This window comes from Neopelma chrysocephalum, unplaced genomic scaffold, assembly GCF_003984885.1.
Source record: "Neopelma chrysocephalum unplaced genomic scaffold, ASM398488v2 Primary Assembly neopelma1_76049, whole genome shotgun sequence".
NCBI classification, from domain to species: Eukaryota; Metazoa; Chordata; class Aves; order Passeriformes; family Pipridae; genus Neopelma; species Neopelma chrysocephalum.
Genome location: NW_020909657.1, coordinates 1 through 1,299, shown reverse-complemented (window position 1 = coordinate 1,299; position 1,299 = coordinate 1). Strand labels below are relative to the sequence as shown.

At 64.4% G+C, this 1,299-nt stretch overlaps 1 protein-coding gene across 1 annotated transcript; it reads right to left on the bottom strand.

Annotated features, from left to right (window-relative positions):
- Positions 1–6: 6 nt before the first annotated feature.
- LOC113979348 (protocadherin gamma-A7-like) lies at positions 7–1,280 on the bottom strand (the record flags this gene model as incomplete). Its single annotated transcript, XM_027706765.1, has 1 exon — positions 7–1,280. A coding segment is annotated over exon 1 (1,244 nt), but the record flags the coding sequence as incomplete, so codon positions are not given.
- Positions 1,281–1,299: the final 19 nt, after the last annotated feature.

Below are 1,299 nucleotides of genomic sequence, written 5' to 3'. Positions count from 1 at the left end.
TCCGACTCCTGCTCCCGGTCCAGCTCTCTCGCTGTCACCACGCGGTAGTAGCCTTCCAAGGACTTCTCCAGGTGGAACGGGACGCCCCCGTCGAGGGAGCAGCGCACATCACCGTTGGCCCCCGAGTCTCGGTCCTGCACGTGCAGCAGGGCCACCACCGTCCCTGGTGGGGCGTCCTCCGAGATCTCGTTCAGAGCCGACCGCACGGAAATCTTAGGCACGTTGTCATTGACGTCTGTCACAGTGATCACGACTTTTGCCGTGTCCGAGAGCTCTCCACCATCCCGTGCCTGCACCTCCATTTCACAGGAGGAGAATTCCTCGAAATCCAAGTCGTACTTGACAGTTACTTCTCCTGTTTCAGAGTCCAGATGGAGAAGTTCCGAAGCCCGATCTGAAATTTTATGGAAACTATATTTCACATGCCCGTTCGGCCCCTCGTCGGCGTCGGTGGCCGTCACGGTGATGAGGACGGAGCCCACGGGCACGTCCTCCGCCACACGCACCGTGTACTCCGCCTGGCTGAACACGGGCGCGTTGTCGTTCGCGTCCAGCACCGTCACGCGGATCCGCGCCGTGCCCGTCCGGGACGGGTCGCCGCCGTCACTCGCCCTCAGCACCAGCTCGTGGAACGCCGCCTCCTCCCGGTCCAGCGCCTTCGCCAGCACCAGCTCGGGACGCTGATCCCCGCCGGGGCCCGTCTGCACGGCCAGCGAGAAGTGCTCGTCGCCGCTCAGCTCGTAGCTCTGCAGGGAATTCTGTCCCAAGTCCGGGTCATGCGCCTCTGCCAGGGCAAACCGCGACCCCGGGGCTGTCGTTTCGCTCAGTCTCAGGTCTTTTTCTGCCTCTCGGAAGCTGGGGGCGTTGTCGTTAATGTCTGTGATTTCCACTTCAATTGGGTAAACCTTCATTTCCCCCTCCACTATCAGCTCACAGCGCAGCACGCATTGCTCCACCAGCCGGCACAGCTGCTCTCTGTCGATCCTCTCGGCCGTCACTAAATGTCCCGTCTTCCCGTGCAAAGCAAAATGCTGCCTCGTACCTTCGGTGACAATGCGGACACCGCTGTCTGGGAGCGCTGGCATCTGCAGCCCCAGGTCCTTGGCCACGTCGCCCACGAACGAGCCCTTGGGCATCTCCTCGGGCACCGAGTAGCGCAGCTGCCCCCACGCCGCCTCCCAGGCCGCCAGCAGGACGCCCCACAGCAGCACTCGCTGCCGCCGGCCCCAGCGCCTCCCCGCCGCGCACATCGCCGCCGCCGCACCGCCGGCACCGCAACTGCGTCGAGAGCTCCCGCCG